Here is a 17,855-nt window from a genome sequence, read left to right as displayed (position 1 = left end):
AACTAAACTGCTGCACATCATGAATAGAGTGGGGTAATTATTTGACTTTAATTAGTAAAATAAAAATATATATTAACAATAATTATTACTAAATAATAAAACAGCATAAAGTTTTTTTTACAGAATACTTAATTCCTAACAGAAATTTAAAGTGCAAGGCGTCCTAACACTGCACATGGAGGAGCACGACACACGGCTCTGTCCCTTTAAGAGGCTGAGAATACATGTGGCTACAGTGTCAGTTTCGCTATGGAGATCAGACACTGCAGCAGCAGCAGCAGCAGGAGGAGGAGAGGCGGAGGTCCAACACCCCCACACTGCTGGGGGGAATCCCTGCTAAATACAAGGCTGGGGATCACAGTCCTGCCAGCCTCAGTCACAGCAGCAGTGCCCTGTCCTCCATCACTGCCTACATGGGCAGGGGGGTCCTCTAACCTCCCCCTGCCCCAACCTATTCTGTAGCACTCCGCTCTAGAACAAAGTCCTCTTTATACTGTCGCCATGGGAGCAGCACACAGGAGCTGACTCTGCCTGTCTACTCTGTGCTCTACTTGTAGCTGTCTTCTGAACACATCCTGCAATACTACGCCATGCTACCCAGACCCAAGAACACCTTCACCCTCAAGCAGGACCCCAGAGAGACCATGGTAAGTGAAGCCTGCATGCCAAGACTGTGTGAGCCCTGCATGCCAAGACTGAGTGAGCCCTGCATGCCAAGACTGAGTGTTTACCAAAAGTGGAAACATTGTAACAAACTTATAAACATTGTATCTCCTCACAAGACTCCATAGGAAGCAATGGGGGAACATCAGATTAGCTTTTAGGTCTTTGTGCCCCCTGGGTTTTCACCAGGTTCTTGTGTTTACATTGGCAATGGCCTCTTCTGTTCTTGTGAGGCTTATTGTGTGGTCAGAGTCACATGCCATGCCCTGGCATTATTACACAAAGCCCCTGTGTCTCAGCTCCGGCAGCCTGATTTCCTCTAGTGCTATTTTATGGGAAATCATATGGGAACGCTTCAGCTTCTCGCAGGTCAGAATGGACTGTGATCGTTATGATCTGTGGGTGCTGTCCATGGAGCAATGGCCGCCTGCACAGATGGAGCGGAGGAGTGCTAGACGAGGTGATCTGGGCAAGTGACTAGGTCTATGTGTAATCCCTCATTCTAGCAGGAGTCCCATGTGTGATCCCCTATGGAGGACGACTGCGGATTAACCCTGCCACTACCGGAGGCTTGGGCTATCACTGAGGAGACTGAAAAGTTAGGTAATTACAGGGTTAAGCAGGAGAAGCCTCACGGCCAGTCTGTGGGATTATGAGATGAAGTAGATTATACCTGTGGTCCATGTAGAAGAGCGTCATGGTGGCAGATGACACATCCATACCCGCAGTCCTGGTGGCTCTACTCTGTAGTACGTCTGGGAACTGGGCCACAGCTTATGTCAGAGCTACTTACCTGCAGTGCCTGCCTCTCCTATATGCCATTACTTCTTAGGACTCAACTACCCACCTTCCATGTATGACATCACCCAACTACCCGGCTGGTAAAGGTATGATGCCATGCAGGCGGGCACATCTGTAATAGAAAGTAGGTCAGTGGCCGCGTCAGACCAGTGTCTGCAAGACAGGAAGAACAGCTCGGGAAGAAAAAAGTACAACAAATACACAGTACTATGCAGTGTACACGCCTTACTGTGCCCAAATCAGGCTCTGTTCACATCATGTCTGACGTCTACATCAGGAGCGTGGCTGATGTATGGAAAGTTGTGACAGTGACGTAAGACACCCATGGTACAAAAATAAAGTATACCGCTTTTGGCATTGTTTGCAAGATACTTTTGCCTAAAAAGGCAGTTGACTAAACTTTACTATATAGTAAAAAAGGGGTATATCAAAATAGAAGCCTGGCAGATGCCAAAAGGACACTAGGTTGAAGAAACAGATGATATACCAGCCTGTTCCGTTGATGGACATGGATGGTGCTTCATCCCCTATCCACAGGCCGTTCTGTGCATGAGCCCCCTCAATGAGAAAGCGGGTGACTCTAGAAGCAGGATAGGGATCGGCGCATGCACAGAATGACAATGATTCCTCACCCACTAAAGGAAAAGACACACTGTGCATGCGCTGGTCCCCATCAATGTAATGCTCCGTCAGTCACTATCCACAGGCCGTTGATCTCATGCGTCCCCATCAATGTGATGATGCTTCAGACCCTATCCACAGGCTGTCAGTTCATCCACTGGGCCCTATCAATGAGAAAGGGGGTGACCAGAAGTGGGGCGACAATGTTTTCTCGCCCACAAAAGGGAAAACACACTGCGCATGCGCTGGTCCCAATCAATGTAATGATGCCTCAGACCCTATCAACAGGCCGTTCAGTGCATGTGCCGGTCCCCATCAATGAGGAAGCGAGTGCCTCCCAAAGCGGGATAGGGACTGGCGAATGCGCAGATCAACAGTACATGCGCCGCTTCTCCACCGAAGTGTGTAGGTTTAAAGCATCCTCCACGTCAATGAAAGGAGCAGGGGCTGGCTTATGTATAATGCTGCAGGACACTTGGAAGGTCTGTCTACGCCCAGCGGACACGTCAGTGCCAACTGGCATCTTGCCCTTTATGTCATGCAGCGTGGTGGGAATGGGGACAAGTTGCCTTAATGGGAGTGAAGGAAGGACCCCCTTGGATTTCTCTAATTTGAGGAATGTGAGGCACTGGTTATGGACAGCCTCCTTCATAGCCTCCAAAATCCTCTCGCCGGTTTACCAGATTTGCAGTCACTTCTATGGACTGGGTGGCATGTGGGCACTGAATCCCTCTCACCATACCCTGCTCAGTCCAGCTGGGTAAGAATGGCGAGGCTCACATACAGCACAAGTATGGCGGCCGCTGTAACGGGCGCTGCCTTGTAGGAAAGCTCAGCAGAAGTCCTCCTGGCCTAGTAAAAGCAAAATTCTTTTGAGAGAGAGCATTGCCATGGGGGAAGTGACTCTGCGGAGGAGGATGTGGGCTTTGTGAGCGGACATGATGGTGCTTGCTGCGTCTATTCCGTAGCCAGGCCGTCTGAGAACATAAAGCGGCGCCCAAACAAAGCCCTCGTAGACAGAGGCACCATAAATAGATTTTATTGGAGTTACTTTTCTAAACCCTACGGGCTGGCTTTACACACACAGATTCTGGTCCAAATATTGGTGTCTAAATGGTTAACGAGCCAGGTAGAAATATTTAAAAAAATAATAATAATAATAATTCCGCTTTGGACAATCCCTACTTGTTTGACAATAAGCTGATCCTCCTATTGGGACCTCCGGCGATCAGCTGTGATCTGTGGAGGTAATCTGGTGAATTTCCCTGCAGCGCCGCCACAGGAGGTATTAAGTATTACACAGTGTCCATTCAAATCCACTGCGAGACAGATATTCTGCTGCCACCAAAGCAATGGCCGCCCGCGTGCAAATTATTTCTTAGAGATAAGACGTGCGGAGCGCTTCTTGAATGTCATTGTTGTTGTAGAAACTGGTTGGGGTGTGTCGGTGTAATGTGGCGGTGTCATGTGGCGGTGTCATGTGTCTTTTAGAAGGGTAATCAGGGGTACAAAGGTCACACGCTGAAACCATCAAGTTCCTTTAGATATTGCTAACCTTAAGGGCTGATGCACACAACCCTGTGCGCCCCGTGCTGTGGTCCGCAAATAGCGGTCGGCAAAGCAGTCGGTGTGCCCGCCGTTTGTGGATGGGTCGACGATCCGCAACGTTCGGTCTGCAAAAAAAATAAGAACACGGAAGCGGTCCACAGTTCTCCCGTGCTTCCGCTCTGCACCGCTCCATATCTTGGACCCAAGATAGTCATGATAATGCCGTGCGCTCCTGCAAGTCCAGAACGGAGGATCGCGCTCGCGCGCGGAGCGCGATTCCCGCAACGGACTCCCTTGTGTGAAACAGCCTTTATCACGTAAACCAAGTTAATACAAGACACTTGCTAATGTATTGTGGTTGTCCATATTGCTTCCTGTGCTGGCTGGATTCATTTTTCCATCGCGTTATACGCTGCTCATATCCAGGGGTTACGACCGCCCTGCCATCCTTCAGCGGTGGCCGCGCTTGCACACTATAGGAAAAAGCGCACCGGCATCTCTGGTGGCCGGGAACACAGGCTGGTGCTTTTTTTTCTATAGTGTGCAAGCACGGCCACCAATGCTGGATTGCAGGGTGGTCGTCTGGCAGTGGTGCACCTACCCCTCGATAACACATGCAGCCGAGCCGAGCATGCATGTGTATGAGGATACTGATCAGCAGCTCTTAGCTACCAAATAAGTGATAAGCGGCAGAGATGTGCTCGCGGGGACTGAATGGTGCTCGCTTTCAATCAACTTTATTTGTAAAAACTGTGATCACCCCTTTAAGCAGGAGAACACAGCATATACTGTGCTGTTTGGAGCAGGTGTTAGGACTGGAACCACTGGCAGCATTTCCGTCCTGGGAGCGCAGATCCCACAATGGGAGTTTTCACATTCCAGCAGAACACGGCAACAGCTTTTACAGAACAGAAAACACGTCTCGGTTCCAGAATATAAAGGCTCTAATGAGTCATAGCGGGCAGTTCTGGAGAAACTCGTACACCGCGTCCAGGAGAAGAGGACTAGATCACAGTATCAGCCGGCGGGTTTCGAGGGTTTAGCTCTGTTTTGGGTACTACTTTGCTTAATTTATTAAATGATCCAGCACCGCATATGAAATCAGTCAACTCCTTGAAAGGGGACTCCTGGCGCCCCCCACCAATCGGGTGTACAGACCTCGGCCTCTGATGTCAATCACATGGTCCCATACAAATGAATGAGACTGAGCTGCAATACCAGGCAAAGCCACTGCGCAATGTACGGCGCTGTACAGCGCGTCTCAGCTCTCATCTGCGGCCCCTTCAAACAGCTGATGCCAGGAGTTGGACCCCCACCAATCCTCAGGACTGGTCACTGATATTTCATTCCCAGAAAACCCATTCAAAAGGATTCTGTCAGAGGATTAGAGGTCCGGATTTTTACGGGTGAGGTATGGTTATGTTTCCGGGCATCTTCCCTGCATGGCGGTATGCTTACTGGAGGTGACAGACTAACTTTAAAATAATGACTTTTTGGCTGCCTGAAGTCACCACTAGGGGGAGCTTATCAGCTCTCTTCATACTGCTCAAATCAGTATGCAGTAAGCTCCCCCTAGTGGTGGCTGTTGGCCATTACAGTAGCATTTTTAAAGGGGTCTCCTGATTGTTTTATACTGATGACCTATTCCCAAGATAAGTCATCAGTATCTGATAGGTGGGGATCCAACACGGTACCCCTTCCTTCCGATCAGCCGCTTGAGGAGGCTGTTGATCTCTGCTGAGAAACAGCCTCCTTATAGCTTACCAAGCACAACGCTTGGTATCACAGCTCAGCCCAATTCACTGGAAGGGGACTGAGCTGCTCCTAGGTCATGTGACCGATGAATGTGATGTCACTGGACTAGGGTAAGCTACGAGAGGGTCACGGCACTCACCGGAGAACGGCAGCCTCCTCAAACTGCTGATTGGCATGGGTTCTGGGTGTCGGACCCCCACCAATCACCTATCCCGAGGACAGTCAGAAAACCACTTTAACTCCGCAGGGGATTTGGGCCTTTACTGGAAAACGTACCTCAGACCACTAGGAAGATAAGTTGGGTCTGAATCTGCCAGAATCAAGGGCTTCAGGTCTGGGCCCTCTTTTATGTCGTCATCACCCCTTTAAAGGTCACTGTCCTGCAAAAGTTTAATGAACGGCTTGAGACGCCACAATATAAATGGGTTAAAACCTCTAATACATCTCGTTCTTAACCCCCGCAGGTCAGAAGCTCAAAGTCTCCCAAGATAAACCCCCGCAGCGCTGGGCTGAAGTGCCTGCCAGGTGAGGAGTGGTGAGCGCAGCGAGGATGCTGTCCCCCGACTACCGCAGCCGGCCCACAAATGCGCCAAGCATGTGCGTCCACTGAAGCGCTCTTCTCTAATTTTACACATTGTGGTCGCGGTCGCCCTTTTTTTTTTTTTTTATAACCCAGGCCCCGTCTCTCTCTGGGGAGCGCTTCTCTAATGGTCTCGTCTCACAGACAGGCTTTTGCTTTGCAAGTCAAATGTGCGCCCCGAAGGGTTTATCCAGTTCTGTGTTACCAAGCCGAAAAGTTATTCGACTTTCGGTTCCTCACAGTATTCAAGATCTCTGCTTGCTGTCAGTAAATAAGAAGTTTCACAATGGTAACCAGAGGCTGAGAACCCTTATTCGGGATGATAAGTCCGAACACATGCACTCTTGGCCCAAGTGAGCATGCATGTGTATGGTGAGCGCTCATGATCCCTTGAAGACATCAATATATTTCCTACTTACAGGCGAACAAGTTCTTGAACAATCCTTGAGGGTCAGGAGACGCTTACATTTTAAAGACGACCACCATGATGTTTTTGGAACCCTGTATTGCACCAGCCACCGCATCGCCTTCAGGCCGGATTGTTTCAACAGCCCTCAGGTAAGAAACTCTGTGAATGAGCAAATTGTATGGGGATGAATGATCGTACTGACGATTGTTCATCCCCATATAGTGTAAATGATTAGCTAGGTCACCAGTGAGTGCTGGTTTTTCAGCGGGCGCGTCGTCATTAGAACCCTGGAGGCTACGGTAATTCCGTATGTGTAATTTGTGACTTTACTTTGTCTTTTAACCTGAAAGAGTTAATAAAAAGTCCTTGCTCTGCGGCAGGATTCCTCCGAGGAGGTGATATTTGACAGTGACAATGACATCGCCCTACCCTGCGCTGACAGGATTTTGGCAGGTAAGAGCCGTCACATTCCTCGGGCAGGAATCCGATAAATGATTCCTCACGCCTCGGTGCACGAATTGTTCAGATTTACACTAGGTGTGCAGTAGGCGGGCGGGCGGGTGCCAGATTCTGGATCAACGGGCCCAAATACTAGATTATCGGATGCCGGGACTCAAAACATTCAATATCCTGGCTATGCCTTTTCCACCATTGCTATAGACCGTATCCTTGACACTTGCATGGTTTTAGAGGCAGCTTCTAGGGGCCAGCAACCTACGGCACGCCAACTCCCAGCATGCACACTTGCTCAGCCGTTCTGGGGGGTTGTAGTTCAGTCTCTGCAAAGAGTCCTGTCCGTTCTCTCATGTCCACCATCTTTACCTTCCAGTGGCCAATCAGAGTAAAGTGAAGGTTGTCACCCCCTCGCTGAGCCTGAAGTTTGTCCCGGAGGAATTGCTGATCTACTGTAGAGGGTTCCGGCTGATGCACTTCCATTTCAGTGACAATGGCTTGAAGACAGAAGCCTTCAGTGTGAGTGGGGGGCGGCCATTGTGCACATATTAAAGGGGCACGACTCCCTCCCCTATTGCGTGTCTTGTCGGTTCTGATTTCAGATAAAATGGTTTTTTAGGGGAAATTGAGGCTGCCCGCATTGTGATTACTTCTTTTTTTTACTTCCCGTCTAATTAGAGAACAGCTTTTCCCACAGTCTGGCTGCAGTAACATCACAAATATGTTCTTAAAGGGGAAGTTCAGGATATTTTTACTTCACCCACAGGTACCCATTACAAGATCTATACTTACCTGCTCCGGTTCCATGGCTACCGTGATGTCTTCATTGGACTTGTGGCCCGCACCTGTCAACTTCCACATGGACGGGGTCACTGCAGCTAATGACTGGTCTCAACTGTGATGTCCCAAGCAGAACGTCACTGCAGGGTCACATGCTGTCTGTCACTGCTGAGGCCAGTCATTGGCTGCAACAGTGCATGTGACCCTATCTCAGTGGAAGCTAAGAGGCAGGGATAGGAAGTCCAGTGAAGACATCCCAGGAGCAGGCAAGTAGACTTGTGTTTATACACAGCAGCCAATCAGAAGAGGGGGGCATGGCATAGAGCAGCAGTCAGAACCAATCAGGAGATGGGGGTGTGTCTCAGACCACCTCAGGCTGCCTGTACACACTGCAGCTAAGCAGTAGTCACAAATCCCTGCTCTATCCTGAAGGAGTGGAGATAAAAAGTAGTCAAGTGGCAAGAGCTGAGGAAAATAGCAGGTAAACATCCCGTAGGCGGACTGTCTTACATATCATATCTGGGCTCTGACCGGCTTTAAATTATATTTATTATCGTTAATATAGTACATAACGTTAGAAGAGGAATCTGACTTTCCCTTTGAAAAGTCCCAGGATGAGGGTACAGTACCTAGCTACAGACCATGCCGTCTCATGTAATCACCTGTCTTTTTTTCTTATTCCGTTAGATGACAAATACAATGGTGAAGAACCAGCAGGTTATCAGCTCAGTGGTGCAGCAGGAGGCCATGCTAAGAAGTCTAGGTGAGAAGCAGCTGGACAGTGAGTACAGCTCTGGAGTATAATACAGGATGTAACTCAGGATCAGTACAGGATAAGTAATGTATGTACACAGTGACTGCACCAGCAGAATAGTGAGTGCAGCTCTGGAGTATAATACAGGATATAACTGAGGATCAGTACAGGATAAGTAATGTATGTACACAGTGACTGCACCAACAGAATAGTGAGTGCAGCTCTGGAGTATAATACAGGATATAACTCAGGATCAGTACAGGATAAGTAATGTATGTACACAGTGACTGCACCAGCAGAATAGTGAGTGCAGCTCTGGAGTATAATACAGGATGTAACTCAGGATCAGTACAGGATAAGTAATGTATGTACACAGTGACTGCACCAGCAGAATAGTGAGTGCAGCTCTGGAGTATAATACAGGATGTAACTCAGGATCAGTACAGGATAAGTAATGTATGTACACAGTGACTGCACCAGCAGAATAGTGAGTGCAGCTCTGGAGTATAATACAGGATGTAACTCAGGATCAGTACAGGATAAGTAATGTATGTACACAGTGACTGCACCAGCAGAATAGTGAGTGCAGCTCTGGAGTATAATACAGGATGTAACTCAGGATCAGTACAGGATAAGTAATGTATGTACACAGTGACTTCACCAGCAGAATAGTGAGTGCAGCTCTGGAGTATAATACAGGATGTAACTCAGGATCAGTACAGGATAAGTATTGTATGTACACAGTGACTGCACCAGCAGAATAGTGAGTGCAGCTCTGGAGTATAATACAGGATGCAACTCAGGATCAGTACAGGATAAGTAATGTATGTACACAGTGACTGCACCAGCAGAATAGTGAGTGCAGCTCTGGAGTATAATACAGGATGTAACGCAGGATCAGTACAGGATAAGTCATGTATGTACACAGTGACTGCAGCAGCAGAATAGTGAGTGCAGCTCTGGAGTATAATACAGGATGTAACGCAGGATCAGTACAGGATAAGTAATGTAATCTACACAGTGACTGCACCAGCAGAATAGTGAGTGCAGCTCTGGAGTATAATACAGGATGTAACTCAGGATCAGTACAGGATAAGTAATGTATGTACACAGTGACTGCACCAGCAGAATAGTGAGTGCAGCTCTGGAGTATAATACAGGATGTAACTCAGGATAAGTAATGTATGTACACAGTGACTGCAGCAGCAGAATAGTGAGTGCAGCTCTGGAGTATAATACAGGATGTAATGGGATCAGTACAGGATAAGTAATGTATGTACACAGTGACTCCACCAGCAGAATAGTGAGTGCAGCTCTGGAGTATAATACAGGATGTAACTCAGGATCAGTACAGGATAAGTAATGTATGTACACAGTGACTGCACCAGCAGAATAGTGAGTGCAGCTCTGGAGTATAATACAGGATATAACTGAGGATCAGTACAGGATAAGTAATGTATATACACAGTGACTGCACCAGCAGAATAGTGAGTGCAGCTCTGGAGTATAATACAGGATGTAACTCAGGATCAGTACAGGATAAGTAATGTGTGTACACAGTGACTGCACCAGCAGAATAGTGAGTGCAGCTCTGGAGTATAATACAGGATGTAACTCAGGATCAGTACAGGATAAGTAATGTATGTACACAGTGACTCCACCAGCAGAATAGTGAGTGCAGCTCTGGAGTATAATACAGGATGTAACTCAGGATCAGTACAGGATAAGTAATGTATGTACACAGTGACTGCACCAGCAGAATAGTGAGTACAGCTCTGGAGTATAATACAGGATGTAACTCAGGATCAGTACAGGATAAGTAATGTATGTACACAGTGACTCCACCAGCAGAATAGTGAGTGCAGCTCTGGAATATAATACAGGATGTAACTCAGGATCAGTACAGGATAAGTAATGTATGTACACAGTGACTGCACCAGCAGAATAGTGAGTGCAGCTCTGGAGTATAATACAGGATGTAACTCAGGATCAGTACAGGATAAGTAATGTATGTACACAGTGACTGCACCAGCAGAATAGTGAGTGCAGCTCTGGAGTATAATACAGGATGTAACTCAGGATCAGTACAGGATAAGTAATGTATGTACACAGTGACTCCACCAGCAGAATAGTGAGTGCAGCTCTGGAATATAATACAGGATGTAACTCAGGATCAGTACAGGATAAGTAATGTATGTACACAGTGACTGCACCAGCAGAATAGTGAGTGCAGCTCTGGAGTATAATACAGGATGTAACTCAGGATCAGTACAGGATAAGTAATGTATGTACACAGTGACTCCACCAGCAGAATAGTGAGTGCAGCTCTGGAGTATAATACAGGATGTAACTCAGGATCAGTACAGGATAAGTAATGTATGTACACAGTGACTGCACCAGCAGAATAGTGAGTGCAGCTCTGGAGTATAATACAGGATGTAACTCAGGATCAGTACAGGATAAGTAATGTATGTATATTTTAAGCATTACTGACGGGGCCTATTGTTTTTGACAGATAAGCGGGAGAGTACGACACCGATGGACTATCCTACACGTATGTTCGAGTCAGCTGAGGATTGGCAGAATGAAATTGAAAGACTGGGGGCTACTGCCTGGAGAGTAACGCCCCTCAATGAACGCTGTGACACCTGCACCAGGTAACATCATTAGGAAATAATAGAAGATTTAAATATCTTCTGATCTTTGCACAGGAGAGAAGAACACTCTAATAAGGCAGTGTGATAGCGGAGCCTGTACATGGGCACACTCCACACCAGCACAGCCGTTCCTAACATGAATCTATGAAGTGGATGATATAATCACAGGCGATACTTTACTGTCCCAGGACGTGGTGTCACCTCAGCGTCATCTGACGGCACTTGGTCAGGAACACTTTTGACCAGCGCTGGTTCACTCTGGGACACGTCATCTCAGATGGCCGTTTTTTCAGTATTTTCCAGCACGAGTTATTCCTATGGTCTCCTCAATGTACTTAACAGAAGCCAAACCCATAATTATAAAACCAGAGGCAGGCTACGGGGTTGCTACATAGCGGCTCATGTCCACACTCCAGTTTAGAGATTCTTTCCACCGAAATGTAATTTTTTAGCACAATTTGACTCCTGCGCGATCAGATGGACAGCACCGATGAAGCTTTCAGCGGACAGTCTGGTTGCTATGTATACAGCCTGTAATGCCATGGTTATGCTACAATTTGCAACTTTTCACGCCTCTTTTCAAAAGTGGCAAGAAATTGGGAGGGTCTTGGGGGGGGCAAAGAGGCGCCAAGTTTATTAAGAGACACGTGCCTCCAATTTAGCGCCTTCTTCTCCAATGGATGAAGCCCCCGCTGTGTCTACATCTATGGTACGCACACCTAGAATTCCCAGTTGGGTCCCAATGTAGACAAGTACGCTCCGGCCAGCAGCCAACCTATGTAGGATCGGTTACACAGACGACCTACGTCTGCGGAGATGTAGTGTAGGTACACGGCCCATTCCATAGGGTTGACTAGCACCATCTACCGACAAGGCCCCAATTTGAAGATGTCATAGGATAAAAGGGTCGGCCATGTTGACTTTTAACATTTCCGCCGGAGATAAGCCGCTGCTAGACACCTTTAATTCCCCTTTCTCCATTAAAATTGTCTGGAGGGATAGTTTAGGGCTGCATTCAGTATGGGATCGGCAGGGGTCCGATTCCCAGCACCCCCTATGATCAGATGATTGCAGAGCTCCATACGCCATGTAGTGGTCATGCCTGGTTACTGCGGCTCAGCCCCATACAAGTGAACAGGGCCTGGTTCCCATGCACCGTGGCTTCTGCCGTGAGTCAGACCTCTGTGATCTGATAGAGGTCCTCAATATAAAGTCCCATTTCTAGACTAGGTCTAGAAGACCTCCTCCGATCCAGCACCGGACTATCATCTTCAGACCTGGTTTATAATGTGCCCTTTCTTCATACGTTTTCAGCCTCTCCAAGTATTTTGTGGTTCCCTGTAAGCTGCTCGACAATGACTTGAAAAAGACATTTGCGCACTTCCAGCAGAGACGCGTTCCTGTGAGTATAGTCATGGTGTAGTAATAGTAGTAATAATTTATGTATCGTACAGCACTATGACGGTGTCATCTTCTGCCCGTGTCTTAGAGGTGGACGTGGCATCACCCCGAAGGAAGTGACCTACTGAGATCGGCTGGACTTCAGAACAACACGGACCCTGATAAAGAGGACGTGAGGTAATAGACCCGTCTGCCTGTGTGACATGAGGGCAGACATTGTCATTAGCTTACCTCTATCATTAGGGACCGGTTACACGTTCAGCTGCAGGATCCTGATGGTGTCCAGGGGGTTATCCACCATTTTCTGAAGAAAAAAAAAGAAAAAATGCTTTATAATAATAGCCTTATACAGACCATCACATGTAATTTCATATATATACAGACTATACCAGCAGAATAGTGAGTGCAGCTCTGGAGTATAATACAGGATGTAACTCAGGATCAGTACAGGATAAGTAATGTATGTACACAGTGACTGCACCAGCAGAATAGCGAGTGCAGCTCTGGAGGATAATACAGGATGTAACTCAGGATGAGTACAGGATAAGTAATGTATGTACACAGTGACTGCACCAGCAGAATAGTGAGTGCAGCTCTGGAGTATAATACAGGATGTAACTCAGGATCAGTACAGGATAAGTAATGTATGTACACAGTGACTGCACCAGCAGAATAGCGAGTGCAGCTCTGGAGGATAATACAGGATGTAACTCAGGATGAGTACAGGATAAGTAATGTATGTGCACAGTGACTGCACCAGCAGAATAGCGAGTGCAGCTCTGGAGGATAATACAGGATGTAACTCAGGATGAGTACAGGATAAGTAATGTATGTACACAGTGACTGCACCAGCAGAATAGTGAGTGCAGCTCTGGAGTATAATACAGGATGTAACTCAGGATCAGTACAGGATAAGTAATGTATGTGCACAGTGACTGCACCAGCAGAATAGTGAGCGCAGCTCTGGAGTATAATACAGGATGTAACTCAGGATCAGTACAGGATAAGTAATGTATGTACACAGTGACTGCACCAGCAGAATAGTGAGTGCAGCTCTGGAGTATAATACAGGATGTAACTCAGGATCAGTACAGGATAAGTAATGTATGTACACAGTGACTGCACCAGCAGAATAGTGAGTGCAGCTCTGGAGTATAATACAGGATGTAACTCAGGATCAGTACAGGATAAGTAATGTATGTACACAGTGACTGCACCAGCAGAATAGTGAGTGCAGCTCTGCAGTATAATACAGGATGTAACTCAGGATCAGTACAGGATAAGTAATGTATGTACACAGTGACTGCACCAGCAGAATAGTGAGTGCAGCTCTGGAATATAATACAGGATGTAACTCAGGATCAGTACAGGATAAGTAATGTATGTACACAGTGACTGCACCAGCAGAATAGTGAGTGCTGCTCTGGAGTATAATACAGGATGTAACTCAGGATTAGTACAGGATAAGTAATGTATGTACACAGTGACTCCACCAGCAGAATAGTGAGTGCAGCTCTGGTGTATAATACAGGATGTAACTCAGGATCAGTACAGGATAAGTAATGTATGTACACAGTGACTGCACCAGCAGAATAGTGAGTACAGATCTGGAGTATAATACAGGATGTAACTCAGGATCAGTACAGAATAAGTAATGTATGTACACAGTGACTCCACCAGCAGAATAGTGAGTGCAGCTCTGGAGTATAATACAGGATGTAACTCAGGATCAGTACAGGATAAGTAATGTATGTACACAGTGACTGCACCAGCAGAATAGTGAGTGCAGCTCTGGAGTATAATACAGGATGTAACTCAGGATTAGTACAGGATAAGTAATGTAATGTATGTACACAGTGACTGCACCAGCAGAATAGTGAGTGCAGCTCTGGAGTATAATACAGGATGTAACTCAGGATCAGTACAGGATAAGTAATGTATGTACACAGTGACTGCACCAGCAGAATAGTGAGTGCAGCTCTGGAGTATAATACAGGATGTAACTCAGGATCAGTACAGGATAAGTAATGTAATGTATGTACACAGTAACTGCACCAGCAGAATAGTGAGTGCAGCTCTGGAGTATAATACAGGATGCAACTAGGGATCAGTAAAGAATACGTACCTCAAGTGACTCATTTTTTTTCTGTAAACTAAACAGTGTTCAAAAGGTGAACATACCCTTTAAGTACTCGTTCCCCATATGATTACTTGTACCTCTTCTACACATTCTGTTCATCATTATGTTTAATCTACAGAGCCCTTCACCCACACCACGTCGTTCTGAACAAGTATGATCCAATAGACAGGGCGGCGTCCCTTTAAGACATCACACTTTTGGCCTTTCCTCTTTATATGGTCATAAAGCAAAGCTAATTACTTTATAACTTCCACTAGAGTAAAGGAGGAGGAAGCATTTCCACTCCCTGCCACCCCTGTAAGGTGATCCACCCCTGTGCACTGTCATTCTCCAGTTACATGACCCCCTGTCCTGAGATTTCTTCCAGAATAGGCTTCTCCCTTGTATTTGGTTACATCTCATTGTCTCTGTTCCCTCGGTGTCCTTTCAGATGTGAAGCCACAATAGTGCAGGTCGTCAGTCTGAATACATCAGGGTTTTCTGTAACAGAATTTGGTGCTTTGTACAAGAGTTAATCCCCTGACTGGTTACTAATTATTGATTCCATTTTCCAGGTCGATAAGGTCCTTGTTATTCGGCAACCATTCTCAGTGTGTGATCATTGACACGAGCGAGGACCTGCCTTCTGTAGCCGACATCCAGGTCTCCTTCCTCAAGCTGCGTGCCTTGTGTTGTAGTGGTAGGTGCATCTACTCAATGTGGACTAATGTAGTCATGGTCAACATGGCGGGACTCCTACATCAGTCCTATGTGAGGCTTTGCTATTTGCAGACCTTAGCCCCCCTTAACCATGGTTTAGCTGTCACCTGTTTAGTGGTGCACCCATCGTAGAAGTCCTCCACCCTGTTGCATTGCTATAGTCTGTGGTGCCTAAATATATCTTAAGCTATGCATACCTTGACACATGTTCCTCTTTTTTATTTCCAAAAGTAGGAGACATGTAGAAGGTATGCAACCATCCCTCTACACAAGCACATTTCACAATGATTTGGTTCTGTCACATGCAGTATGAAGGCAGCAAACTTGAAGTTGCCTTCAAGAATACCATCTTTGAGAAGGTGTTCCAGTAATAGAGAAAGCGGTCTAAGCTTTAAAAGACCAAAATGGAAGCATTATCTCTTCTACATCTACAACTATATTTCCCGATGAAAAGGAGACAATGCTGCCATTCTGATCTTGTTTTAAAGCTTAGGATATCAGCTTTCAAACAAGACTCTAACTGTTACTAAGCCCAAGATATGAGGGGTTAAAGCAGATCTTCCCCCTCACCCTGCTGACCGAGCTCTGCTTGAGCTGGACTGTTAGGCTAGGTCTACACGACGACAATAAGTCGTGCGATACATAGGGCATAACTACACTGCAACATGTGTCGCGCGACATTATGCACAGAAAAATCCATCTTGAATGGGTTTCGCAGTGCGACACCATAGACTACCATTATAAAAATTGTTGCGTGACATTGGTGCGACAAAACGTCACGCGACAAATGTCGTCATGTAGACCTAGCCTTAGTGCTCTTTTTCTCAAAGCTCGATCAGAGCTTGGGCAAAACTGTTAAGGTCTTCTGATCATCTGAACTTATCATCTTCTTCTTCATGGCCCACAAGTGGCCACGCACCTTAGAACCAGCGTTTGGCCAACTACAACTCGTTTCAGCCGACCCATGCTTGTATTCAATAGGGAAAGGAGAATAAGCAGCTCCAGACACTTCTGTCAGTGGCTTATCTCCCATGAGAATAAAAAGATTGGGAGCTGAAATTCAAATTCCCAATCCTTCTTTCGCGACATCAGCTGTTGGAGGAGCGTTGGGATGACCCCCTAAACATTTAGGTGCCCAACTCATACATATTAAATAAACGATGGCTGAACCAACCAGTTTCTGTGAGACTTGCCAACCATCTAATATGTCTCGTCTCAACAGATTCAACATGCCCGACACTTTGTTCTCATGGAAGATAAGCCACGGCCAGAGGTGTCTTCCTGGTTTCTGCAAGAAAAGACCAATATCAGATTGTTGATTGTTAGTCTTTTGGCATCCCCACCCATCATCTGGTTTGAAGAGGTCATGGCATTCATGGCCGATTTGTTGATGACATCAGTCCGTCTACCTATTTAGCAGCGATGGTACAGAGGACTCAAAGTTGCAACATCCTGCACCACCGCTACTAGTTCAGGTCGATGGTCTGCTGAGCGATGGGGGGGCCTAAAAGTCAGACAACCCCCAATCTGATACCAATGGTCTATCCTGATATATGAAGAAACCGGAAAAATGTTTGGCTGAAACTGTTCCGGTTTGGAACGAAGATGGTCCATAATCTCATCCCAGGTCCTTGAAACACTTTTTATGAATTGAGTGCTCTTCCTAGGAGACTGTAAGAGAAGATCTGCGTCATGAATTGAGTGCTCTTCCTAGGAGACTGTAAGAGAAGATCTGTGTCAATTAACGTGTCTGCATTGATCAATCATGAGTGAGTTATTGCAATTTAATTGATCCAGAGGAAGTCCAAAGGAAGAGTTACAATCCCATAGGATGAGCGTCCCCTCCTGCCTCCATTAAGGGGCTGCTGGATCTATATTGTGGCCGTGGGTGAAACAGCTCGACATTAATAATAGAGGCGTATTTCTGGAAATGGTGCATGTGTATGAACGAGAGCAGTTTCGCTCACTATCATTATAAAAAAAAATTCCAATGTCGTTCCCATCAAGCCTCAAAATTTTCCCTCTAAACAGTAAGCATTGTTCTCCTGTGATCCCTGCTGAGCAGCACTCTCTGAATACCCTGTGAGGGAGGCCGGAAATGACAACCACTCTGAGGGCATTGCCTGGTTGTCAAGTTTATTCAACCCTTCACTTAAAGGGAGTGTGTCGCCAGGAGAGTCACTGTTATACCAGACACCGTGTCTTGTAGGGTTAGCTTTGCTGAATTTAATGCTATCTTTCACTTACCGATCCGTCGCTTCGTTCTGGAGAAAAAGTACTTTTAATCCATATGTAAATTAGCAGTTAAGTGCACATAGGGAGGGCACAAGTCACTCTGTGCACCCTTGATCCTCCTTCCCTCTACTTGAATGACCGGGTTGGGTTCCTGCACAGTCTTGAATGGCCCTGTCAATTAAGTGAGAAGGGGTGTCAGAGGAAGCAGAAGAGGCAAGGGTACACACAGTGGCATGGGCCCACTCTTTATGCACTTGACTGCTCATTTGCATATGGATTGAAAGACTTTGTACACTTTTGGGGGCATTTTTTTTTATTACTGCATTGTACTCATTTTGAGCTAAAAATCATTTTTTCAG

At 46.4% G+C, this 17,855-nt stretch overlaps 1 protein-coding gene across 1 annotated transcript in view; it reads left to right on the top strand.

Moving 5' to 3' along the window:
• Nucleotides 1-249: 249 nt before the first annotated feature.
• The window catches only part of MTMR11 (myotubularin related protein 11), a 31,310-nt gene continuing 13,704 nt past the window's right edge, over nucleotides 250-17,855 (top strand). Inside the window, exons 1-10 of the mRNA XM_040412693.1 lie at nucleotides 250-647; nucleotides 5,853-5,913; nucleotides 6,390-6,526; nucleotides 6,758-6,830; nucleotides 7,207-7,349; nucleotides 8,298-8,373; nucleotides 10,880-11,021; nucleotides 12,336-12,423; nucleotides 12,511-12,599; nucleotides 15,117-15,241. Coding sequence (XP_040268627.1) covers nucleotides 591-647; nucleotides 5,853-5,913; nucleotides 6,390-6,526; nucleotides 6,758-6,830; nucleotides 7,207-7,349; nucleotides 8,298-8,373; nucleotides 10,880-11,021; nucleotides 12,336-12,423; nucleotides 12,511-12,599; nucleotides 15,117-15,241 — 991 coding nt within the window. The 5' untranslated portion in view covers nucleotides 250-590. The remainder of the gene's footprint in view (nucleotides 648-5,852; nucleotides 5,914-6,389; nucleotides 6,527-6,757; nucleotides 6,831-7,206; nucleotides 7,350-8,297; nucleotides 8,374-10,879; nucleotides 11,022-12,335; nucleotides 12,424-12,510; nucleotides 12,600-15,116; nucleotides 15,242-17,855) is intronic.

This window comes from Bufo bufo, chromosome 11 (genome assembly GCF_905171765.1).
Source record: "Bufo bufo chromosome 11, aBufBuf1.1, whole genome shotgun sequence".
In the NCBI taxonomy this organism is placed as follows: Eukaryota; Metazoa; Chordata; class Amphibia; order Anura; family Bufonidae; genus Bufo; species Bufo bufo.
Note: the sequence above shows the minus strand (reverse complement) of the source record. Positions and strands in the feature narration are given on the sequence as shown.